We start from the raw sequence: 26,360 nt of genomic DNA, 5'->3' as shown, positions 1-26,360 counted from the left end.
TACTGAGTCCCCTATTCAATGGCTCAGCTTTTCCCCCCAGCCATGGGTAGGGATAACATTCTAATGTCGTCTGCCTCTGAGGGTTCCCGAATTAGCCAGATTCTGGGAGACGGCTTGGCCCTGCTATCCTTCTCAGCATTGCAGGAGTCCTGTCCTTGTCTTGGGTAGAATATGCCCAGCTGAAGGCCATCATCTAAGGGTCCCACAGGGCATTATATTCTTTACCTTGTAGGACCTTCTATCATTGCTACAGATGATAGATGCTGATCAAGACTTTTCTTATACACAGGCGTGGGATTGTCCGAAATCCAAAAAATCTTTATTTTAACTTACAAGATGCCAATTGCGTGCCATGCTCAGGAAAGGAACTTCAAGATTCTGACAAATTGGTACTGACTCTGTAATGAGTAGGACCTGGTTCTGCCCAAAGAGTTATGTTTTCTGTTGTTTAGCTAGCATCACGTGAAGTTTTTGGCAACACCCAATCCTATTAGGGGGCTTGGACCTGCACCCCTCCTCAGGTGCATATACATTTCCCTAAGCCTGCCATTCATTGCTCATGTTTGTTTGTTTGTCTCTGTCAGCTCTTGTCTTGCTCCTGCTTTGCTAAACTGCATATATGTGCATTCCCTGTCTGTCTTTCCCTTTCCTTTTTTCCCTGTAACCCTTTGTATTCTGACCTGGTTTCCCTGACCTTGTACAGTTTTGTTTATCGTTTTGACTCCTCCTTTTTTTTTGTGACACCTCTGCATTTTTTTACAGTAATTAACAAAATTATGCAAAAAAAATTAATAAATTTAAAAAAAAGTGTAAAAAACATGTTCATTTATTTATATGGCAAAATGTAATATGATTTCAGATATAAAAAATACACAAAATACTACAGTTCACAGGAAGTCACTGATTCCAGTCCTGATGAGAGCAGCAGAAGCAGCAATGAAAGCTCATGGAAATGACAGAGAAAGGCAACATCTGTCCTACGCGATCATCAGAAAACACACTAGTGCGGCATCTATAAATATCCCATAGAAATAATCTATCCAATTAGCAGTTCTTCAGATCACAAAGACAGCTAAACACTGTGCAGACACAGCCCAATCAAATGCACAAATTACAATGATAAATTTCAATGCTTCGCAGGATTAAAGACATGACAGCTGTCAAAAATGACAATTTTCTTGTCAAAGGCCCTCATTAAAACTACGCACACAAAGATGTTTTTTTCTTTTATTCTGCCTTTCTATTTACTTCAGGAAAGGCTGAAGAAACATCGATACCCTCACAGAGGATCAGTTAGAAATGGGGCACTAGGCCAAAATGATAATGGGTATTGGAAAAACAAGGAAGGAAGTAGTGTAGGTCATACTCTACTTTATTCTCTCCATGGCCCAGATTTATCAAACTGTGAGAGGAAAACTGCACTGACCAATCACAGTTCAGCTTTCATATCTTAAAGGGGTAGTCCAGTGGTGAAAAATTTATCCCCTATCCTATGGATAGGGGATAAGTTTGAGATCGCGGGGGGTCCGACCGCTGGGGCCCCCTGCGATCTCTCTGTACGGGGGCCAGGCTCTCCGGCCAGATAGTGGGTGTCGAACCCCGCACGAAGCGGCGGCCGACACGCCCCCTCAATACATCTCTATGGCAGAGCCGGAGATTGCCGAAGGCAGCGCTTCGGCTCTGCCATAGAGTTGTCTTGAGGGGGCGTGTCGGCCGCCGCTTTGTGCGGAGGTCGACACGCCCCCTTCCCGCAGGCTGTTGGGGCTCCGTACAGGAAATCGCAGGGGGTCCCAGCGGTCGGACCCCCCCCCCCGCGATCTCAAACTTATCCCCTATTCACCACTGGGTCACCACTGGACAGTTATTCACCACTGGGTCACCACTGGACTACTCCTTTAACGTGCTCTGGTAAAGTGAAAGCTGAGCTGTGATTGGTTGCTACAGGAAAATCACTGCAGTTTTTCTCTCACAAAGTTTGATGAATCTGGGCCTATGTTTTCACATTCAATACAGATAAATGCCCAATGGACCATCGTTTAAAAAGGAAAATGGTCTTCGACAATAAACTTTGCATGAATCAATAGTACAAGTGAACATAAGAAACTTGAAAGTGAAAGTGCTTCTGTCGCCTATTATCAAGCTTCCTCCCCCCCCCCCCCACAACTTTCATTTATCCTGAAAAAACAACTCAATTGTGCCCTGTGTTCACAAAATGGACAAGTAGTTCACTATGAGACCAAGTTTGAAGCTGCCAATAGGAGTCTATGTAGAGGGGAGGGGTGAAGTGTTCATACAGGAAAGGCAGACACAGGGAGACTGCAAGGAGACTACAAAAGAGATAACTGGAAGTATTGGATTTCACCCCAGGGACTGATTTACAGATTAGACCAGTGTTTTCCAAAAAGGGTGCCTCCAGCTGTTGCAAAACTACAACTCCCAGCATGCCCGGACAGCCTTTGGCTGTCCAGGCATGCTGGGAATTGTAGTTTTGCAACAGTTGGAGGCACCCTGGTTGGGAAATACTGGGTAGTACTGTCACTACATCTCCATAATGCTCTATCTGCTGCTCCTGCTTCCCACTCCTCTACGTCTGCAGTTTATGGAGAAATCAACCACCTAGGTTACACCCAACAGCTAAAAATCAGAAATGTGATAATAAATGCCAAATACAAGTTATATAATGGCTAGAAATAGTTTTCTTCACAGAACAGCTCATCATGAAAAGTTACCTAACATGGTTATGCTTTAGGCTGAGTTTCCACTTGTTTTTTTTTTACTGCAGTTTTTGAGCCAAAGTCAGAAGTGGATCCATAAGGGAGGAGAAGTGTAAGTCCTTCCTTTATATGTCCTATTCCTTATAAATACACTTCTGGCTTTGGCTCAAAAACTGCATTGGCAGTATTCCAAAAGCTGCCAGAAAAAAAAACCAAGCCTTAATGGGGTACTCCGGCGCTTAGAAATCTTATCCCCTATAAACTTCAGCAGCTGATAATTATTGGAAATATTAATATTTTTTAATAGAAGTAATTTATAAATCTGTTTAACTTTTTGGAGCCAGTTATTTTGATATATAAAAAATAACGAAAAAAAAGTTTTTTCCTGGAATACCAGTGGAGCACCACTGTTACGAGATATTTACTTCACCTGAGAGTGGTTGTAATGTTATGCCTGATTATAATGATGCAAACAATGGTGCAAATTGGGCTGTACAAAACAAATATGTCTTTATTTTAAACGTTACAGGCAAGCTGCTATTACCTCCTGCTGGACGGTATCGGAGGTGACGTGGAGTTGATGGAGATCGACAGGGAGAATTCTCAGCTGTGTCCGTAGATGCATTACTCTCAGGAATGGTCCTATCTAGCGATGCCGATTCCAGTACAGCGGCTGAAAGAACATTGATAAATACTATACTGGTTGTACATCTTTAAACCAGAGGCACATTTTACATACACTGAAAGTTTAAAAACTAGAATAACAAAATTAACAAAACAGATTTTACTTCTCTTTATTGCACACTTAATTGAGTAATAATAGCCATGCAATTTTCCAAAAGTGTTTTACTATAAGGGGTGTCAACTTGTGCACAATTTTTCAGCTTCTGACATGTTACACACAAGAGACTATATTGGTTGGGATCTGGGCTCTGAAGCCTCTGGGACAGAGGATCCTGGATTTCTTCTTAATGCAATGCCTCTTCAAATTGTATATGCTGTCGAGCTCCCCTATCACTGCAATGGACCTCTCAAGTGCATACTCCACATGATCCTTCCCTTTTAGTAATCATTGGGGGTCTCCTTACATTGAACAAGACAGATACTATTTCCTGACATGTCCGAAATTGTGGTTAAAGAATGGTAACAGAATGATGTGATAGTGGGGTGTGATGAAGGCAGATGTTGTTACCCTAGGAGCAGATGGCATTAACCCCTTGTATTCGTGACGCCAGGGCATGGTTTAGCCTAAAACCACCCGAAAGTATACCGTTGGATCCTGGGCTAGGCATGGTGGGCAATAAAGACTCCAACGCCAAGTTACGGACAACGGTTGCTTTATTGAGGATAGACATTTGAATGCAAACCACGCTGACTTGACAGGGACTGATTCGACTTGACTCATAAAGCTGTGACTTTAGCTGACTTGAAATGATGGTGGCTGCAAGACTTGACTTTGAGGCCTCCAACACTCTGGACACACAAACTAGGCATGACTGCACTGGACCTCAGCAGGAAGTAAGAGCTCTAAGCTCCAAGGGAGAGAAGCTAGCTCCACCCAGGGCTTATATGGTGGAGACTAGCAGGGAGCCAATAGGTCACTCTTGGGATCACTTGGTCACTGGTATCTCCTGGGTAACAATCACATTACATAATTCTTAAAGATACAACACATTTTATAATACAATACACTGCAGAACATATGTACAGGGGGGAAACAAGTACAAGGGGCCCTGGGGACACTAAAGGAGGCTGCCTGACAGGGCAGCAAGGGTACGGGGTAACATCTCCCATACTGGGCCACCTCAAACTCCACCTCTTAAATACAGTCGTCCTCAACGCCCAGTCCTGGAGGGCGGAGGACTGAAGTGGCCACTGGGGCCTAGTGACAGTTCCTGGGGCATTATGTAAAATGTCCTTCACAGGTCCGGTTATAGAACAAGGTAGAAACAAGTCCATGTAGCACTGTGAATGTCCATACATGCTCTTTGGTTTGGTAAACATGTGGGATTAACGAGCTTTGTAACTGCTCTAGGAACACATTTTAGACCATAATAAGTTTGCAGATTGGGCTGCCGGAGGCTATCTACCCAATGCTTTGGCTGCTGGGGCCCTTCGGTTCTTAACACTTCTCCCAGAACTCAACAAGTAGTGTGATACTATATAACCATTTTACTTCTGTATAATGTACTCTGCCTCTACACGTGTCTTACTTTTAGTTTCAGGGGAACCCTCTGGCCAGTAGAGTACCCTGTACACGTGGACAGAAAAATGTTAGACAGATATATATATATATATATATATATACATTGGACATGGAACTACAAGGAATGTTACAGTCCTAACTCGCTGGCAGCAGTGGTGGAGAGACTGGTGACAGGGTCAGCACTCTAGAGACTGGGGTATAAGATGGAGCCAATTGTGACAAGACTGGGACTGGTGTAGAGACACAGAAGACCGCAGGCTGACTCGGAAAAAACATGGGGAAATCCATAGATGGATCCCTTCGCCTGGGATGTACTCTCTCGCAGGTCTAATGCCTGGATGAGATGGTCCTGGGAGCACTGGCAAATCTTCTTTTAGACACAACTTGATCTGGTTTCGGAGAACAACTTGCGGCCCATACCCATGCTTTAGTACTTCGTACACATCAGAATCTGAATAGGGTATGGCCATCACCGTGTACAGTTCCCTCTCCCAGATAGAGTCTAACTTATGGGTTCTTGGAAACTTCCGCAGCCACACTTTGTCGTCCAATTGAAGTGCTTTGGCAGAGGCATGATGGTTATAATCCTGTTGTTGTCTTTGCTGAGCCTTGCCCATCATTTTGCCGACAATTTCTTTGGCTTCTTGGATTCTTCTCTGGTGGTCAGAGACCCACTTCAGGGAGGCTTGCGGAGAGTTGTTGAACGGGGCTTGGAGCCCAAATGCTCAGTCTTTAGGCAGCTGCCCATGTCGCCCCATCATTAAGTAGAATGGGGAGTACCCCATAGAACAATGGACTGTGTTATTATAGATCTCCAATAGTTCAGGCAGCAACCGGGGCCACTGTTCATGTCTGGAGACAGAGGCTGCTTGCAATATGTGAATAAAGACTTTCACTGATGCGCTAACAGAGCCCGTTCCCCTGGGGGTGGTAAGCAGTAGTCCTGAGTTTCTTACAGACATGGAAGTGACAAAGCTCTTGGAAGAGTTTGGCCTCAAAGGCCGTTCCACGGTCTGTCCGGACAGACTCCAGACACCCAAGAGTTTGCACCCAATTGCAATTGTAGAACATCTGGGCTGCTTTCTTGGCTGTAAGGTCCTTAACGGGTACACAACAACCCACTTAGAGTAGTGATCCATCATGGTGAGAGCATAAGTGTACCCGGACGTGATAGCAGGCAACTTGACATGGTCTAGTGTGGCCAACTGGTTAGGTCTTTCACTCTGGATGGAATGGAGGGGTGCTCTTGGGTCCTTGTGCACATTCTTAGTGATGTTACAGACTGCACATTCACTGCACCATTTCTCAACGTCGCTCTGCACTTGTGGACTCCAAAGTGTCCCGACTAATCATGGTATGCGTTGAGGACCATCACTGCATCTCTTTGGCGTACCAGAATCTGATGAAGTTGATCACCAGAGACCAGATTGAAAGAATTTCGGTACAACAGTCCCTTGTGCACAAACAATTGCCTTCTCTGTCGCCACAGATGTTTCAGCTCATAGTCACACTGAGCCTGGCGTAGACGGGTTGGTACCTTTTTGGCCAGAAGGTAGTCCAACAGATCCCCCCATGACTCAACTTTTGCCTTGAAGAGTCTTCCAGGTGTATAGGTCTTCTTTAACCTTTTCGGACCTGGCTCCACCGTCCATGAGGGCGGTCACAACGTTCTGGTTCACAAACTGTTGGTAAAATGGGGGCATCTCCACTTCTTCCCACATGTCTTCGACAGGGGGTTCTTCGCCGGGGGTCATCCTAGACAGTATGTCAGCACTGACATTCGACTTGCCGCTTCTGTACTTGATGGTGAATCTGTAATTGGCTAATCTTGAAGCCCAACGCTGTTCGATGGCACCCAACTTGGTAGTGTTTCATTGGGCCAATGGGTTATTATCTGTGTAGACAGTAAAAGTCGTGGCAGCCAAAAAGTGTCTTTGAACTTTTCGGTCACGGCCCATACCAGGGAAAGAAGTTCCTATTTGATTGAGCTGTAATTTGCATCGTTCTTCTCTGTCCCTCGAGTGCTGCGAGGGGTTCTGCAATCTGGGCGAAGTGGGGAATGAAGCGATGATAGTAGCCGGCAAATCCCAGGAAGCTCCTGACATCTTTCACTGTGCGTGGGGTAGGCCAGTTCTTGACAACTTCCATCTTTTCAGGATTGGGCTGGACTCCCTCGGCGCTGACAACATGACCCATGTAGTGAACCTGAGGTTTAAGCAGATTACACTTTGAAGGCTTGATCTACAGCCCATGCTTGATCAGGACTTTGAAGACATCTGACAGATGACTGAAGTGTTCCTGGTAGGACTTGGAATACACAATGACATTGTCCAGGTACAATAGAACACTTTGAAAATTCAGATGGCCCAGGCACCTTTGCATCAAACGCTGGAACGTAGCAGGGGCGTTGCACAGCCCAAACGGCATACTTTTAAACTTGACAGTCCCAAAGGCGTCACAAAGATGGTCTTCTCCCGATCCTCCACGGCCATGGGCACTTGCCAATAACCACTGGTTAAGTCTAGGGTGGAGAAGTAAGCAGCCGACCCGAGGGTCGTGAGTGACTCCTCGATCCTTGGCAATGGATAAGCGTCTTTGTGTGTGACATTGTTAAATTTCCTGTAGTCGACACAGAAGCGGATGGTTCCATCCTTTTTCTTGACTAGGACAAGTGGCGCCACCCAGGGTCTCTGACTCTCTTAGATCATGTCTGCCTCTTTCATGTCGGCAAGCATCTTCTTGACAGTCTGATACATACCTTTCGTGACCGGGCGGTTTCTTTCCTTGATAGGCTGCCACCTGTGAGGATATGGTACTGGATCATTTAAGTCTACCCGAAGTCTGTGGGGTGCTTGCTGAAAGCCTCTTGGTACCTCTTGGCAACATTAATGATTCTGATGACTTGGTCCCTTGGGGTAGTATCATCTCCAACTTGAAGTGGCACCCACCAGGGCTGGGGAAGACTTGTACCGGATCCTTCAGCCACTTAAGCTGCACGCTGTCGGGCTACCAGATGTTCTGTCACAATGTATTTCGACTCTAGGAGGTACAGCTGGGCTACAGGAGTATATTTGGGCAAGATAGTAGCAGAATCAGACAGGTTTACTAACCGCACAGGGACATTCCCGTTGGTGACAGTGACAAGGCTTCTCGCAGCTCGAACAAGAGGATGATCTTCCAATTGCATAGGTTCCAGAAGGGCTTGATAGTCCCTATTCTTGACTCCGGGACGTGCACAACACCAGAAGATGGTCTCCGTATTGGGTTGTAAGGTCACCAACCTGATGTCTTGAACTCGTACTCTGCAGATTTCACCTTTCTTGTTGGCAATTTCTGCTCCGCCTGTAGGACTTTCAAGTGGTGCTGCGCAGCCCGCTGGCCTGAAGGAGACAGAATGGAAAGAGAGGCATGCAAGGCATCTAATATTTCAGCAAAACAATTCTTCATAATGTTCATCCCTAAGATAAACTCAGCAGACCCCCTTATCTGTCACATTAGTTACAATCATTCCCTGCCCGGTAAGTACATGCTTTCCCAACTAAATGGTTGGCTCCCAGTACCCATGTCTGGGGACTGGTTGCCCATTACCCGCAACTACTCTGAAGTTAACATCCTAAGGCTCACACAATAAACTAGCATCCCAATGCTGATAGAAACCACTTTTAGTATAGTAGACATTTGCGACCCTGTATCTATTAATGCCTGCAACAGTACACCTTCTTCAACCATTTTTACATAGGGGCAGGAGGCGACATAAAGTGAGAGTCCTGACTTAGGTCTGCAACTGCCTGCAACAGTACACCTTCTTCAACCATTTTTACATAGGGGCAGGAGGCGACATAAAGTGAGAGTCCTGATTTAGGTCGTTCGGGGATTGGACCTGATGACTGTTTTCCTGAGGGCCAGTCCGCGACCTCAGGGGAAATTCATTTAAATCCCAGCACTGCATTTTCTAATGTCCTGTTTGTTACAGTAAGTGCAAAAGGGTCTTTGAGTCCCCAAGGGTCTATTGGACGGAGGATTGCTGTAATTGAAATTGCGGGGAGCAGGGGCAGGTTTTTTAGGCAGGGTGGTTCATGGTCAGGTGGAACGGCCCAGATGGCAGGCTCCTTCACAGCCTTAGTCAGTTGTTCAATGTCCTGCCTAACACTCTGTAAATCTGAGGCTGCAGTGACTGGCAAAGTAAAAGACACTGGGGTGGGGCTGACGACAGTGGCTCTGGAACAGGTGTAAGGGGCGCACAAGCTTCCTCTAACTCAGTTCCGGACTCAATCACTTGGATAGCCAGTCTTTTGAAAGCGGTGAAGGACAAGGTGGGGTTTTGAACCGCTATCATTCTCAGCTGTGCTTTGTCCCACTTATTATAAGCCCCATCAATAAATCTGTCCATTAACACCTTATTGCCCTGTTCGGGCAATAATCTAGTTTTTGGACAGTCTCTAGGGCATTCTGTAGGGCTATGGTATATGCTCTCAAGGTCTCACCTGGCTTTTGTCACTTTTCATTTCAGACGTACCTCTGATTTAGAATGTGACTCAAATACCTGATACAGTACTCCAAAGATCGGCTCTACAGTTACCTTCACAGGGGCTGGTCAGATGCTGACTTCTTCTAGCGCTGGTCCCTGGAGTTGTCCTGTGAGAAATTGCACCTATTGATTAGGAGGGAAAGAGTAAAACTCTGGATTCTCTCTTTGAAATCCCTCAGAGTGAAGGAGTCTCCATTGTAGGTAGGGAGGACAGGGTTCCCCATGAATACCAGTGCAGATGCTGGAACACCAGGACTGTTGATGCTGACTGCAGATAGAGCTGGCCAGATACTGGCTGCTGGGGCAGGTGATGACCTCGCTGCTGGAGATGAAGGGGCGCTGTCGTCTGGTTGATCTGGAGAGCTGGGTTCTGACATCTTGTTGAGTTTTAAGTGCGCTGTTGCTTTAAGAAGAACAGGGTGCTTTCCCCTTTAAGATGATTGCTGAAGTGCTGCAGCGGCTTGGACTTGACTGATGGTGGTACTGTAATGGATGCTCCCCCTCTATTTTGCAGGCACCCGGTTTTAATCCGTCTTGCAACCTGACATGCAGGTACTAATGGGTTAATGCTAGCAGGTACTGACACTGGAGACTCAATACTGACAATTGTTGGTGTGTGCAGAGTCTGCGCTGCAGCGGGTGCTTGACGAATAGCGGCAGAGCCGGACGCAGCAGCCGGAACCTCCAATATGGCTTTGCCCAGGGAACTTCCTGTTTTGGTCCGGTCGACAAAATCTTCCCCTATGCAACACAGGGCAGTTCTTTGGTTCCTCCTCGCTTAATTGAAGATGCGTCACCGCTGGGGACTGATGGAGCGGAGCTGCGTCTGCTCGCGAGTGGGAAACACCGGACCAACTTAACCCTTTCCAGTACTACCTCTGTACAGTTCACAGTAGCAGATAACAGTCTTTTCTTCTTCACCTCCCCCTCTATTTCACAAGCGCCACAAGTAAACTACTTTTCATTTGCAAATTCCCATACACTTTCTGGCGCAGACTTAAATCGCATAGGCATGCGGATTTTGCAGACAATATTGGACACAGTTCAGACTAGGGGATGACTTGTGGCATAAGGCGCACACCCGTATCCTGTTTGTAGGAACACCAAAAGTTGTGATAGTGGGGTGTGATGAGGACAGATGTTGTTACCCTAGGGGCAGATGGCATTAACACCTTGTATTCGTGACGCCAGGGCGTAGTTTAGCCTAAAACCACCCGAAGGTATACCGCTGGATCCTGGGCTAGGCACGGGGGCAATAAAGACTCCAATGCCAAGTTACGCACAATGGTAGCTTTACTGAGGGTAGACAGTTGGTAAAGTCTATACAGTTCAGCCAGGGCCCAAGGAGGTGACCAGTGACGCAGAGACCTTAAGGGCTTGCTGGGACTTGTAGTAGGACTGGACAATTGAATGCAGACCATGCTGACTTGACAGATGACAGGGACTGACTTGACGTGACTCATAAAGCTGTGACTTTAGCTAACTTGAAATGATGGTGGCTGCAGGACTTGACTTTGAGGCCTCCAACACTCTGGACACACACGAGGCACGACTGCACTGGACCTCAGCAGGAACCAAGAGCTAAGAGAGAAGCTCCACCCAGGGCTTATATTTGGGAGACTAGCAGAGAGCCCATAGGTCACTCTTAGGATCACCTGGTCACTGGTTCCTCCTGGGTAACAATCACATGACATAACTATTAAAGATGCAACACATTTTATAATACAATACACTGCAGAACATATGTACAGGGGGAAAAAGGTGCAAGGGGCCCAGGGGGCACTGAAGGAGGCTGCCTAACAGGGCAGCAAGGGTATGGGGTAACATCTATGGGCCATCACAATGACTATTGTGCAATTAGATTAATAGCATACTTTATTAAGATAACCCTAATATGTATAATAAGAGCATGTATTAGGAGTATGTATTAGATGCAGACATTTCCACATAAGTTGATGTAACTATGAAACTATGATTGAAATCAGGGTTTGTTATAGCCTCAGTCTAAAAAGGCAGAATTTCATTTTGCCCTGGAGTAGGTGTGCAGAGAGGTATGTTAGTAGCCATGTATTAGACACTTCAAGCTGTTCAACCTTTAGAGGTAAAATTAAATTACTGTACTACTAAACTGCTATAAATATGTGTGAAATATACACTACATTATTATGCACAGATGACCTATATTACTACAGTGTATCAGTTAGGTAGTCCTATGCCTCTGGACTTGGCTAACAAAGTAGAAATATATGTAAACATCTCTTGTTACTTCACATCCACTGTGATACAGAAAGGTGAACAAATACATTTATTATCCTCATGTTTGTGACTTCCACTTCATGTGTATAATGGGGTCACCATATGCTGCTCAGGCTTTGTAGAGTATCGTCCCTTGAATGCTATAGTACAAGGAGTTAGAGAGTGATATTTCACTTTTTATGTATTTCTTCTTTAACTGATCATTACATAAGAATATTTTAGTTCATTGCATGTTATCAAAAAACTCTACTATTGATTTGCACACGTGGGGGTCTCAGTATTGAATATTCTTTGGTCTACAATACTCATAGTAGAGGTAAAAAGTAAAAAGTTTCCTCACTTTTTTTTTTAACAAATTACATCAAAAACAAGTTATAGAACTTTTCTGTATAGTCATCTTACCAGAGAGAACTAGTCACATGACACTCCAAGACATCACTTTCTACTCCTCTCACCTTCACCGATTTCAACAAAAAAATCAAGGCGTGGAAACTTTTTGAGCGCCACTCCTACAGACGTGGATACAACTGTTGGTACCCTTCCGATAAAGAAAACCCACAATGCTCCCTGAAATAACTTTAGACTGACAAAAGTGAAAATAAAAAATAAATTAATTAAATGGGTATTTTAGGATTTTTTATTTTATTTTATTGACTATGCTACAGGGGCTTTACAGTTAGTATAGTTCATAATATAGTGTCTGTATCTGTGTTTGATGGCTGGTCTTGCAATTCTTATGTGATCTTTGCCACAATGTTCATTTTTACCAGCATACACAATGAGTGTTGTCTCAGCTTTTCCTAGGTTGCAGTGCAGCCCAAGACATTACATCACTAGTCAGTTGTTCAGAGGGAGCCTGTCTGTGCTTCAGTGGGTGAAGTGACCGCTGTGTGGGAGGGAAATCATTCTCCAAAGACAAACAATGACATGCAGGTCTTAATATGTAGTATATTGTATGAAAAGTACATGCGGTTTTTACTACATTGGCAAAACTATTCGCCCGCTGTTCCACCGCATTCGCGAACACATAAGGTCCTTGAGAACAGGTAAAGGCTCAACGAAATTTATTTACCACATGTCCAAATATCATGAGAGCAATCCAAAAGAATTGAAGTTTGCAGCAATTGGTTAATTTTGCACATAAAGGCAAAAATAGACAACAAACTTTGCTCTCACAAGAATTAAGATGGATTATTAGATTAGAAGCTACTGGCCCAATGGGGCTGAATGATAATAATGAGTGGGGAGCTCTACTCTAATCATTGGTTCTGTAGTTCCAGTTCACACCTGTTTCATATTTTCTATGTTTTTAAACCACATATTTTAGTTTTTGGCACTGAAGCAGTTAAGTTTTACATACCTTACGCACCTGCACTTGCAATTTATGTTTCAGCCGGGGTTAAAACCAACGGAGGATACGTGACGAGGCGTGTACGGCCTGACGAAGCATCTATGGGTGTGATACGGTCCGTGGCCGGCGTCTGAGACTCCCCCGGTTCCATCTACCGTCTCCTCGCTCAAGTCTGAAAGGACCGATTACCTAAGTCTGGATCTTACATATATCGGGTGAGTGATCCGTATCTTCGGTTATTGCATATAATTTGGACTGGTCACTTATCTTCCACGGGAGCACCACCTGTAATATCCAGCATTCCATGGTTTCCTCCTCCAATCTTTAATTTGCCAGTTCCACGCAGGATATGCATAGCTACAGTGCCGGTAGCTTTTCTTTCTTGTAGTTTACTATCATTCTCCAAAGGGCTGCAGGGAATTGTAGTGCTGGAATGGGTGGGGTGACTGATGTGTAGGAGGGAAAAAAATGACCTCACACTTACAAACAAGGGATCCTGTGACTTGTAGTTGAAGGGAGGGAACTCCAATAGCAAATAGTAATTTCACAAAAAGAAAGCAGCAGCGTTATGGTGGACACACAACACAGCTATTTAGCCCCAAGACAAGCATGGATCCTTACTACGCATGTCCATTACTGTCTAGCAGGAAAGTAAGATATTGCTTTTGAACTGTGGTTCTGCAAAATGCATTTTAAAAACAAAATAATGAAACTGACCTGGATAAAAAATCATGGTTTTTCTGTCTTTAACGGACGGGTACCAAAAACTGTGTTCACATCTGCATGCACTATTTTTTTCTCTGCTAAACCTCTGTTGTTTCGATGGACTGGCTGATGGAGCAGCATATAATGGGGCTAAACGGCAGTGTAAAAGTGGCCTTAGCCACAGCCTGTATACTTTTTACATGTGATATCTGACATGCAGTGTAGAATTTAAGATCCACAGCATGTCCATTTCTGTGGCAGATTTTAACTAGTGTAGCAGGTGTAAACATATCCTAAGTCAACCACACAGCTGGTCTCTTTCAAAAAAATATTCTTAAAGGAAAATGGTAACCTGTTCACCCACACTAAACCCAATATACAGAGTTATAGTGTGGGTGAACAGGAGACCAATGCGGGGTCTCTGACTTATATACATATCTTCAGTAAGACGCCTGGTCCCTCTGAAGATCCTCTTCTGTCTTCTCTGAATTGCGCGCTGGATTTGAATATTCATGGTCACTGGTCATGTGAGCACTTGTGCCTACTGAGTGCTCAGATGACCAATGACCATGAATATTCAAATCCAGCTGACAGGCCCGCCTCCAGCGCGCAGTACACCGAATATGTATGTATATAAGTTGGAGACCCCACATCGTATTGGGTTTAGTGTGGGTGAACAGGTGAACGTTTTCCTTTAACGATCTGTAAACTCTAGAAATACGTCTCAACATTTTCAAAACTAAACATAATCTAATTTTATTAATGGAAGAACTTTTTTGTTACCTCTATGAATGCTCCTTCGTAGCTTGTTACACAAATCAATGCGTGGGTTCTCTGAGTTTTCATCAATGCATCCTGGGCTTTGTTCTGGTGAGGAGAGTCCTTTACTGAGGTCCAGAGGAACTTTGCCAGAGCTGGGTGGCGGAGAGGTTGCTGGGCTGAACACTGAGGTTGGGCTGCTTGCGCTGGATGACGTGGATAAGTCTAAAGCCCCAATTCGTGAATTTAATGGAGAGTTTAGAGACAGTTTTCTTGCCCTGACAGGTGACGACGTTCTAGAAAGGGACAATGGAGGTGGAGAAGAAAACTTGCGGCAGAGATGTGGTGACTTCCCATCTAAGCTTTGGCTAGATGCAAAGAACAACTCTAGAGATCTACATTACAAAAGAAGGAAAGCAAAATAAATGTGATTGTACCATATTATACATTTTACTGGCCTTTCCTGTAAAAGTAAATTAGAAAGAAAAAAATTAAGTCAGTGAACTCTCAGTAGGTATATAAGAAGTCAGACTATTTAGGATTCTCATGAAGTTCATAGTTCAATATTCATAGAGACTGCCTTACAGAGCTCACCGATACTTAGAAGTACATGATTATCACAAATAGCAGGTGAAATGTTATTTATTTAACATCTAATAGTAAGTTTCCATTTTGGGTACAACTATACAAAAAACACTAAACTATAGTATTGCATCAGCAATTTTATACTCCCCTTATGTGGGCAGATAAGGAAATGGTATAGTACGCTAGATTAAAAAGAAAAGAAAAAGCCACTGTGATTTAGACTCCTAAAGTGCAAATAAGCAGGCATTTTCTAACAATGTATGTGAGGATTAAATGGATTGTCCTATAAAAATAAAATAAAAAGATCAAGCTCCCGGAGTTACCTGACTGGTATTGATGTGAAAGGTCTCTTGTAAATATCAGCCAGTTTTTCCAGCACTACAAAAGCGGTGGTAAAGATCCTGTAGGTATGCAGGAAAGTGTTCAGAAAATCAATGCTGAGGAAGCGTAAGTCAGTCAACCTCTCCAGAAGACGCTCCACACTGGCATATCGGATCTGAGGGACCTTGCAGGAGTTCAGAGTTTTGCTGAAACATATATCGACATCGTCTCTATGCAGTCTGGCATCAGACCTTAAATATGAATAAGAGAAATGTCACAATTCCTGTGGTTAGAGGTCATAGACCGCAGGGAGAAACTCACTTCTTGCCTCGTTTTCTTTTTTTTGCTCTATCACCCAAGTGCATAAAAAGTGCAAAAGTGTCACACAAAAAAGTGCACGAGGATGTGGTATATTGCAAAACCTCAGAAAGAAGAGGGCCCCCCACAAACCTTTCTTTCCCCTCCAGCCAAAATGCTCCTGCAAGGGTCCAGGATCAATGTTCACCCTTTTCGGAGGCTTAGGGGAACAAAACTGCTTCGGGCATCCACCTGGGCGCCAACCCAAGCATAGTTCACATTGCGGATAGTGGATAGCATTTCACCTTTTAATCCACTATTCCCATGGTCTAGTTACCTCCTAATACCTATATTAAAGGGGTTATCTGGCCAAAGACATCTTATCCCCTATTACCCCATCCTCCCACAGACATGAACAGAGGGGGCGTGGCGTTACATCACGTCTCCAGTCATTGAAATAAAGAGCTTTCAGAGACTGCAGACGCAGCCCCGCATAGAATGCAGGTGCTGCTCTTTGGCCGCATAACCCCTTTAATACTTTTAATTTCTTCCTCATGTGTTTGCATAGATGTTTAAATACAATTTTATTACAAATACAATTCTATGGTGCCTATTGAGGAGATGTTTAGTAAAAAGATGTACCATGTATCACGGATACATTAAGGCTCATGTACTATGTGACCTAATAAAGCCTATGGGGCACACAGAATGGGCAAAATTACCATACAGCCAAGCCATAAACAAGGACAATCAGGTTTTGTATAGAAAAGTCATCTATAGACACACAGAGACAGGTCTGGTACTATCTTGCTTCTTGGATAAAGGCAAAGAGAAAAAAAAAAAACATCCACAGATATGACGGAATCCATGGTCATTGTATGTAGGTTCAACATGCTCTAGCTTATGTCCTTTCTAATACACCATTTGGATATGGACTTTGCAGTCCGACCACTGGGACCCCCCCCCCCCCCCCCCCACTATCTCTCAGAGTGCACTGGCCTCGGCCATCAAATGCTCTTATCCAGGAAGGTGGGGGAATGGGTCAGTAGCTGGGGGGAGATAGGGGATAACTGTCTGATAAGTTAAGTTCCCTGGGGTACCCCTTTAAGAATGCACCAGAATTTTCAGTGGTTCAGGCTATTTTATAAATCTGTTGAGTTCTTAAACTGTCTAGTCCAAGTTTTGAACAATTACTAGTGGACTTAAAGGGGTATTCAAGGCAAAAACTGGCTCCGGAAAGTTAAACAGATTTGTAAATTACTTCTATTAAAAAATCTTAATCCTTCCAATAGTAATTAGCTTCTGAATTTTGCTATCTAACTGCTCAATGATGATGTCACGTCCCGGGAGCTGTGCATCATGGGAGAATATCCCCATAGGAGCTGGACAGCTCCTGGGACGTGAGTCGTCAGAAAGCAGTTAGACAAAAAACAGCAACTCAACTTCAGAAGCTAATAACTATTGGAAGGATTAATATTTTTTAATAGAAGTAATTTACAAATCTGTTTAACTTTCCGGAGACAGTTGATATATAAAAACAAGTTTTGGCCTGGAATACCCCTTTAAAGGCTAGGTTCAGACTACGGAATCTCCAGGCAGAAAATTTCCGCCTGGAGATTCCGAGTGTGGCCGGCGCTGACTGAATCAGTCGGCGCTAAGACCGCGCGGACACTGCAGTCTCCCATAGACTGCAATGTGTTCTGCGTGGATTTCTGCCTGAAGAAAGAGCAACGCCTTTCTTCAGGCGGAAATTTCAAAGCGGATTTTCCGTTCACAAATACCGCTTCACAAATTCCGAAGTGTGAATTTGTGAATGGAAAACCATTCACTACACTATACATTTTAACAAGCAGAATTTCCGCCTGCAATTTCAAAGCGAAATTGCAGGCAGAAATTCCGTAGTCTTAACCTAGCCTAACTGTGCCAAAATCTTGTGCCAGAATTCTACCACATTTCAAGCCATGCCATTTTTTGTTGAAGCTACACCTTCTTTTTATGAGTCCACATGAGCAGTAAGGATCTTAAAAACATAATGATATTGGAAAAAGCATGCTTTTCATTATACAGAGTATTTTCCAAAACCATAATATCAGTACTTCCACTTCCACTTTAAAGTGTACCTGTCCTTAGCCAAAACTTTTTATAATGTTTTGTAGATAATACCAGTATATGTATATTTGTAATATACATTGGTTAAAAAAATGTGTATACTTTTGGATAAAAAAATGCTGTCCCTGCGGCTATTGCCTGTGTCTCTCTGTGAGGAGAGTGTAGGTGACACAAGAGCAGGACTCTGTGCAGGCTACTGGCTTGTCAATCAGTCTGCTGTGTGAGCCTGGAGCATGTCATAGAGCCTCAGTGTACAGAGCCCTGCTTGTCCTCAGTGTACAGAGCCCTGCTTGTCCTCAGTGTACAGAGCCCTGCTTGTCCTCAGTGTACAGATTACAGAGCCCTGCTTGTCCTCAGTGTACAGAGCCCTGCTTGTCCTCAGTGTACAGAGTACAGAGCCCTGCTTGTCCTCAGTGTACAGAGCCCTGCTTGTCCTCAGTGCACAGAGCCTTGCTTGTCCTCAGTGTACAGAGCCCTGCTTGTCCTCAGTGTACAGAGCCCTGCTTGTCCTCAGTACACAGAGCCCTGCTTGTCCTCAGTGTACAGAGTCCTGCTTGTCCTCAGTATACAGAGCCCTGCTTGTCCTCAGTGTACAGAGCCCCGCTTGTCCTCAGTGTACAGAGCCCTGCTTGTCCTCAGTGCACAGAGCCCTCCTTGTCCTCAGTGTACAGAGTCCTGCTTGTCCTCAGTATACAGAGCCCTGCTTGTCCTCAGTGTACAGAGCCCTGCTTGTCAGAGCTCTGCTTGTTCTCAGTGCACAGAGCCCTGCTTCTCCCCCCACTCTTCCTATAGGGTCAAAAATATTTAAAAAAAATTACCATTGTATATTACAAATATACATATGTTATGTTTTTACATTATAGAAAGTTTTTGCTAATGACGGGTACACATTAAAAAAACGGTGGTTCAATTTCTGAGTTAAGGTCAGAAGTAGATACAATAGGAAGAAGTAGTATAAGTCCTTCCTTTACATTTCCCATTCCTTTTGAATCCACTTCTGGCTTTGGCTCAAAAACTGCAGTGGCAGTTTAAAAAAAAAAAAAAAAATGCCAAGTGGAAATCCAGCCTTTTACTGCAGAAAGAGAACTGGACAAAAAGGTAGTCAGAAAAAGGTCTCAAAAGTAGATAATAATATAAGGTCCGTAACCAGGGATCATTAAATCCCTTTTATTATCTCCACACTAAAACATAATTTTTATTTGTGGTTTAGAAACAGTACCCAACAGTACTAAAAATGAAAAACACCAGTGTCACCAGTCACTGATAGCTATGTAAATTCACTGTATTTGCTATCACCTGGGCTCACGACCCATAGCCATAGAAAATGTGCTTTTACATCATATATCACTGTTTTTTGCTGCAGTCCATACAACAGATGATAAAATGGACCGGGAACACAGGCTTCCTAAAAGCTTAAAACACATAGCCCCCCCTGACATGCTTCACTCCTCAGAGCTTCATTAGAGGTTTGGGATAGTCATTCTTACCTTAAACTAGACAGATGCACCAGATTTGTATAGATCTGGCATATTTTTACACTCAAAACTACAAAAAAGTTTACACAGGAACACAATAGTCATATAAAAAAATATAGATTCTATTTAATGCACAAGAACAGTCAAATTAATATGAAAGTATATAAAAAGGACAAACACAGCAACTGATAATGAGTGCTCATGTGGTAGTCCCGGGCAGTGTTAACCTTACATTAATAACCAACAATCAATGAAGCAATGGTGTAAAAAGGCTATGTGTACAAACACCATGTAAATAATAACATTAAAGAGAATGCACTACCACTGTACTACAATACACAGCCTAGAACAATCCAAAAGTGCAAACAGGATAAGCCATGAAGTGCATTGCACACTGTTAACGTCCCAATCTGCAAGGGAGCCACGGGAGCACCAGCCCCAATATATGTTTTGGTAAATATGACCCTCGTCCTTTTAATATCACTATTGTGGTCCTATGTAAACCTTTTGGTAGGTTTGTGCATTTTATACTGCTACATTGGGACAAAACTCTATTTGGCTGTCATTGGAGGCCCAAGGGTTATTTTATGTGACACATACACATTCCCTATACAGTGTGGCACTCTGGCTATTGCAAAATAGGTTTATTGACATATTTTTAGACTGTTCCGTCAACTGCACCATGTAAGAATGAGACAGTATTGTTATACCCTTATGGATTAGGCAGGAACGGCTTCTTACCTGATCATGTGTGGCACTGTCACCTTTGAATTCTCCTCAAACACACTGCTCATCAAACCATTGCATCTTATATTCTCAATACACTGTCAAAATAATCAAAGCCGTATACAGTTAGATAACTCATATAATAAAGGGAATGTATAACCTAGATTTTTCTTTTACTGACAAGAGAAAGATACTAAAACATGTTCCTTTATTTCTAATCTGTTTCTATTTTCAAATTGTAAATTGTTTTATTCATTTTTTTTACATTATTACGGGAGGCCTCTTGTTTGAGCTGTTTTTACAACATCTAGAACTATGCTTTACCACAGACACAAAGACCATGAATAACAATGGACAGAACCTGCCCCATTGCCATGAATTGGAGATGTTACTGGGAATTCCCTGTGACCTTTTCAGAGAGGCTGTGCTTTAGCTATCATGAATAATCTTACCTATTTACTGGTGTCACCTTTCACTGTCTGTGATGATAAGCCTATGCTAACATGGCTGATATTTAGAGGAATGTCTGTCCTGGAAAACACAGACGGTCACTCCGCAAATAGCAAGTGCCGGCAGAACAAACCGGCACTAGGACCACTCAGAAATCACTGCCTCCATTGACAGCAATGCATCAATTAACATTTCAATTCTTTTGGCAGAGGCAGGAATCAGGATTTTCTGCCAAATAAATTCCGCCTTGTGCACGATGCAGCAGAATCCCATTGAAAACAATGAGAATCTGTGACAGCAGAATTTCCAAGCTGAATTTTGTGGCTGGATTCTGGTCGGGGCACAGCCGGGAAATGATCTGTACAGAACAGGAAGTGTCAGTTTATATTTAGGCCTAGGCCTAGGGGTCAAAATGGAAACTGCAAGGATTTAGGAAAAATTTCAGGAATATTAGAAAAACATCACCAAAAATTCTTAAAGTCATGGTTTAAACAATTTTTCTGATGACACTTTCCCTTTAACATTGCAGCTGTATGGCATTACGGGGTAAATTCACTATAAAAAAAAAAAAAAATCTTACTCTAGGCTAGTGATGGCAAACCTATGGCACGCAAGACACAAGGATGCCCCAGTTACCTTTCTGCGCCCCAAGCTTTAACTTTAAAAACGTAGGGGCCGCCATGAGGTAGCACATGCAGGGACATCACTGACGTCCTGTGCGTGCTCCCATAGCAACAGCAGAGCAGAGCGGAGCAGCGAGGAGGGAGAGGATGCGCACACGCATGGTAAGTTACCTATATGTATGTCATCTTCAGTGTTCCGACCACCGCTCCTTCGGTCCCGGGACCTACTGCTATGGCCTGTAGGCCATAGCAGTAGATTGTGACCCCTGACCGGAGGAGTGGGGAGCACTAAAGTGGGGTAGTACACAGGCATACAGCCTCTAGCCATACACTGTATATGGCTAAAGGCTGTATGCCTGTGGGGGAGCTATACTGCACCTAATGTGGGGGGAACTATACTGCCAACCTAATGTGGGGGAACTATACTGCCAACCTAATGTGGGGGGGGCTTATACTGCCAGCCTAATGTGGGGGAACTGTGCTGCCAATCTAATGTGGGGGAACTACAACCTACAACCTAATGTGGGGGAACTATAAACTATCAATAAAAAAAATATATGAAAAAAAGGTGTTATGACAACTGTATGAGATGTTTTTTCTAAACTTAAACCTCAGTATTCTGATTTAATTACTGTGCTGGCAATTTGAGGGAAAAAAAGTTGTTGTGCATTACTGTTTGGGCACTCGGGCTCAAAAAGGTTCTCTATCACTGTTCTAAACCATTTAGTGAATAGTAATACAATTACTGCCAGTTGAGCCATGAAGCTATCCTGAATAATTCTCCAAGGTAATGGCTGAACAGCATATGCAAGTCACAGCTGCACATCTCCCCATAGACTATGCACAGAAATTAAAATTCACACCTCACACCTTCTGTTCACTCAGACATATACAGTAACATGGCATCAATGAGCACACTATGGTTAACTTTCTGGTCCTCTGATCACTGCAGAACTTTTGATTCTCTACTTCAGTATTTTCCAAACAGTGTGTCTCCAGCTGTTGCAAAATTACAACTCCCAGTAAGCCCGGACAGCCAATTCCAAACAGTTTGTCTCCAGCTGTTGCAAATCCACAACTCTCAGCATGCCCGGACAGCCAATTCCAAACAATGTGTCTCCAGCTGTTGCAAAACTACAACTCCCAGTGTGCCGGACAGTCAAAGGCTGTCCGGGCATGCTGGGAGTTGTAGTTTTGCAACAGCTGGAGACACACTGTTTGGAAAACACTGCAGTGGAGTATTGTTCCATTCTTCCTTATCCAACCCTCTAGTAGAACAACAGATGTGTATTGTGTTATAAAATACACACTCTAAAATAATAATGAGATGACTCTGTTGACCCTGTTCCAGTCTACACAGCAATGTTAAAGGTAATTTATAAACACAGTAAATGTCAGCCCGTTGTGAGTGCTACATGGCCAGTGTGAAAACAGGAATAGGTTAGTTATTTATAAGTAAAAAAAAAAAATGATGGATGGCACTCGCACATGTTGCTACAATGGGAGAGATACTGAGGAAGCTCAGTTAAGAGCAAAACTAGTCAGAACCACAGGATTGCAAGCTGCTTTTACTGATGTGCTATCCAGTCGATAGGTGCATCATCTTGTGACTAGAATATACTGTACGTGGGGGGTTTAACCCCTTAAGGACTCAGGGTTTTCCGTTTTTGCAGTTTCGTTTTTTCCTCCTTACCTTTTAAAAATCATGACCCTTTCAATTTTCCACCTAAAAATCCATATTATGGCTTATTTTTTGCGTCGCCAATTCTACTTTGCAGTGACATTAGTCATTTTACCCAAAAACGCACAGCGAAACGGAAAAAAAAATCATTGTGCGACAAAATCGAAAAAAAAAACGCCATTTTGTAACTTTTGGGGGCTTTCGTTTCTACGCAGTGCATATTTCGGTAAAAATTATACCTTATCATTATTCTGTAGGTCCATACGGTTAAAATGATACCCTACTTATATAGGTTTGATTTTGTCGCACTTCTGGAAAAAATCATAACTACATGCAGGAAAATTTATACGTTTAAAAATGTCATCTTCTGACCCCTATAACTTTTTTATTTTTCCACGTACGGGGCGGTATGAGGACTCATTTTTTGCGCCGTGATCTGATGTTTTTATCGGTATGATTTTTGTTTTGATTGGACTTTTTGATCACTTTTTATTCATTTTTTAATGGTATAAAAAGTGACCAAAATACGCTTTTTTGGACTTTGGAATTTTTTTGCGCGTACGCCATTGACCGTACGGCTTAATTAATGATATATTTTTATAGTTCGGACATTTACGCACGCGGCGATACCACATATGTTTATTTTTAATTTTTTTTACACTGTTTTATTTTTTTTATGGGAAAAGGGGGGTGATTCAAACTTTTATTAGGGAAGGGGTTAAATGACCCATAGGGACCTATAACACTGCACACACTGATCTCCTATGTTGATCACTGGCGTGCATTAACACGCCTGTGATCAGCATTATCGGCGCTTGACTGCTCCTGCCTGGATCTCAGGCACGGAGCAGTCATTCGGCGATCGGACACCGGGGAGGCAGGTAAGGGCCCTCCCGGTGTCCGATCAGCTGTTCGGGACGCCGCGATTTCACCGCGGCGGTCCCGAACAGCCCGACTGAGCAGGCGGGTCACTTTCACTTTAGAAGCTTCTAAAGGGTTAATACCGCACATCGCCGCGATCGGCGATGTGTGGTATTAGCCGCGGGTCCCGGCCGTTGATTAGCGCCGGGACCGACGCGATATGATGCGGGATCGCGGCGCGATCCCGCTTCATATCGCGGGACCCGGCGCAGGACGTAAATATACGTCCTGCGTCGTTAAGGGGTTAAAACTTTATTGAGTGTTCTGCATAGGGTTTCTGTCTCCCTCCCTGGCTGCTGATGGGAAGATTCCTGCTAGTGTGATGAACCAGGTGATGAAGGCCACACAGCTGAAGGAGTTAGTATTGAGGAGGAGAAGAAGTGAGGAGGCAGGGACGCCTTAGTGGATCACACTGGAGTATGTATGGTGCAGATTGAGAGAGGAAAGAGCAAGCTGTTGCAAACAGTGGTGGGAGGAGACAGCGCTGTGGATGCTGTAACACAGGGAATGTCTGAACAACTCGGGGAGTCTCCCCACAGGATAAGGGTAGGGGAAGTGTCTGAACGCTAGGGTCCGATCGCTGGGACTTTCTGCCTGGCGCCCTGGCTCTCCTCATGCACGAGCAACCACAGCACGAAGCAGTAGTCAGCACGCCCCCACCATGTATCTCTATGGAAAAGCAGGAGATACAGTGCTCATGTATCTCCGGCTCTTCCATAGACAATGAATTGAGGGGGCATGTCGAATACTGCATGAGGTGAGCTGGTGTTCTGAAAACAAATCTTCAGAACACTGGTGCACTGTGCAGGAGATAGCAGGGGGTCCCAGGGTTGGACTCTCCGCGATCAGACACTTATTCCCTATAGGATAGTGGATACAGTTGTGGTGGCCCAGTATGGGATGGTGTTACCCCGTACCTTCCCTGCCTTGCCAGGCAGTGTCCCTCCGTGTCCCAAGGGCCCCCTGCAGTGTTTCCCCCATTGTAAATATGTTATGCATTATGCTGTGTATTGTACTTTTAACAAGTTATACCATGTGATTGTTACCCAGGGGGTACCAGTGACCAGCTGACCCCAAGAGTGACCAATGGGCTCCCTGCTAGTCTCCCCCATATAAGCCCTGGGTGGAGCTAGCTCTCGCTCTTTCCTCTCTTGGAGCTTAGATCTGTTTGTGCTGAGGTCTAGTGCAGTCAAGCTGTCTCAGTGTGTGTGTCCGGAGTATTGGAGGCCTCAAGTCAAGTACAAGTAAGCTAAAGTCACTGTCCTGTCAGTCACAAGTCAGTCAAGTTAAGACAGCGTGACCTACACTAAATTCTCCCATCTAACTACAAGTCCCAGCAAGCCTGCCAGGTCTCTGTGTCACTGGTCACCTCCTTGGGCCCTGGCTGTACTGCATAGACTGTACTAACTGTCTACTCTCAGTAAAGCTACCACTGTCCATAACTTGGCATCGGTGTCTTCATTGCCCCCATGCCTAGCCCAGGATCCAGCGGTATACCTTAGGGTGGTTATAGGCTAAACCACGCCCTGACGTTACGAAAACAAGGGGTTAATGCCATCTGCCCCTAGGGTAACAACATCTGCCCCAAATCTAACACCCCGCCACACCACAACTTTTGGCATCACAAACAGGATACGGGTGTGCGCCTTATGCCCTAGTCTGAATTGTGTCCAATATTGCCTGCGAAAACCATGTGCAAGATCAGATTACATTGCTAAGTGTTGCCTGTACCTGCAAGGGTTAAAGATGTGCCGGAGAAGCGCGTGAAAATGTCCCACGCTGGTCAGCGTCCCGCCCCTGGGCGTGGAAACCATGTTGTTGTATCGATGCCGAAGTGGAACTGTGAAGATCCGCCCCTTGTTCCGCGGTGAGAGGAAGTCAGTGCTGCACCACTGCACCACTTCCGGCTGGCGGCCATATTCCTGAAGCCCTGCATAAAAAGGAGCAATGCTGCCGGAACCTCTCAGTTTGCCGGAAGTCAGTAAGAGGAGCTGCATGGCTCCTCTTACTTGTTACTAATTTACTTGTTACTAGTACATCTTTGATGTTCTTACATTTTTTTAAAGTTACTAGTGGATTAATATTAGTACATTCTTTTAAATTTGTATCGTTCTGTATCAGGAACCAGTTTTTCTTAATAGACTCTTATTTTTTCGGCCATGGGACTGCATTTGAATGAAAAGCAAAAGCGGGGACTCTCTTTTTCCTTACTACTTTTTTTCCGAAATTTTTGGGGAAGATGGTTATGACATTCCTTACTTTCTTTCGTCTTATATCTATTCTTTCGAAGCAATTCGTTACAGTCAGTTCTGTCTGCTCTGCTCATTGCTTCTTCCAAAACATTCAATGGATAGCCTATTTTTAATAGTCTTTGTTTTAGATCTTCAGCTTGTATTTTATAATCGCACTCTCTGCTGTTAATTCTTCTGAGCCTTAAGAACTGACTGTAAGGGACTGCTGTTTTTGTATGGATGGGGTGATAGCTATTAAAGTGTAACAGAGCGTTACAGGCGGTGGGTTTACGGTAACCCTTAGTAACCAAAGAAAAGGACCTGTTAGATCCCTGAAAAGGGACACGGATATATATAAAAAATATGTAATCGGAAGATTCGACCAGTAACATGGTAGAGGATCTGGAGGGCGCATTTGAAGC

The 26,360-nt window shown here is 44.0% G+C and overlaps 1 protein-coding gene across 3 annotated transcripts in view; it reads right to left on the bottom strand.

Annotated features, from left to right (window-relative positions):
• Positions 1-26,360, bottom strand: part of RASGRF2 (Ras protein specific guanine nucleotide releasing factor 2) — a 318,216-nt gene that overhangs the window by 67,098 nt on the left and 224,758 nt on the right. For 2 of the 3 annotated variants that reach the window (XM_056539370.1, XM_056539353.1), the window contains exons 13-16: positions 20,048-20,130; positions 15,428-15,676; positions 14,544-14,914; positions 3,259-3,387 (exon numbers count right to left, since the gene is read on the bottom strand). In XM_056539370.1, coding sequence (XP_056395345.1) covers positions 3,259-3,387; positions 14,544-14,914; positions 15,428-15,676; positions 20,048-20,130 — 832 coding nt within the window. The remainder of the gene's footprint in view (positions 1-3,258; positions 3,388-14,543; positions 14,915-15,427; positions 15,677-20,047; positions 20,131-26,360) is intronic. The other variant, XM_056539363.1, reaches the window with a different exon arrangement.

This window comes from Hyla sarda, chromosome 1, assembly GCF_029499605.1.
Source record: "Hyla sarda isolate aHylSar1 chromosome 1, aHylSar1.hap1, whole genome shotgun sequence".
Taxonomy (NCBI): domain Eukaryota; kingdom Metazoa; phylum Chordata; class Amphibia; order Anura; family Hylidae; genus Hyla; species Hyla sarda.
This window is presented reverse-complemented; position numbering and strand designations above follow the sequence as displayed.